Raw genomic sequence first — 457 nt, 5'->3', positions numbered from 1 at the left:
GCGGGCAGCGCCTCGCCCTCCTCTGCCGCCCGGCGTTGGCGGGGCTGTAGCCGTGGCAGGGGCCCTGCGCCGGGCGGCGGCCGCTGGACACGGGGGGGGGGAGGTTGCTCCCCGGCAGGGAGCTCGCACACACACCCCGTACCGCTGTTACGGCTCGGTCCGTGCAGTTAAGTGCGTTTATTTAAAAAAAAAAAAAGAAAAAGTATTTAGCCTGAGGATTTTACCGGGCAGTCTCAAATTGTGCAAGCGCAGAGGGCGGCACGCTGGATCCCGCGGCCGCCGCCTGTGCCAGCACCGGTCCCCGCTCCGGCTGCGCCCCCGCGGCGGGAGAGCGGGCTGCGGGCAGCTCAGGCTGCGCGCCCGGGCAGGTGGCCGTGGTGGTGGCCGTGGTGGTGGCCGTGGGCGTCAGCTCGGCTGTGGCAGTCCCCCCGGGGGGGGGGGTTATGCCTGGCCGCCC

The 457-nt window shown here is 70.9% G+C and overlaps 1 protein-coding gene across 1 annotated transcript in view; it reads left to right on the top strand.

The window, feature by feature from the left end:
* RP2 (retinitis pigmentosa 2 (X-linked recessive)) overlaps positions 1-457 on the top strand; it is a 17791-nt gene that overhangs the window by 2032 nt on the left and 15302 nt on the right. The window contains exon 3 of the mRNA XM_010580486.1: positions 253-404. Within this exon, the coding sequence (XP_010578788.1) occupies positions 253-404 (152 nt within the window). The remainder of the gene's footprint in view (positions 1-252; positions 405-457) is intronic.

Source organism: Haliaeetus leucocephalus, unplaced genomic scaffold, assembly GCF_000737465.1.
Source record: "Haliaeetus leucocephalus isolate CR32 unplaced genomic scaffold, Haliaeetus_leucocephalus-4.0 Scaffold712, whole genome shotgun sequence".
Lineage (NCBI taxonomy): Eukaryota > Metazoa > Chordata > Aves > Accipitriformes > Accipitridae > Haliaeetus > Haliaeetus leucocephalus.
The sequence above is the reverse complement of the archived record's forward strand: the minus strand, read 5'-3'. Positions and strand labels throughout refer to the sequence as shown.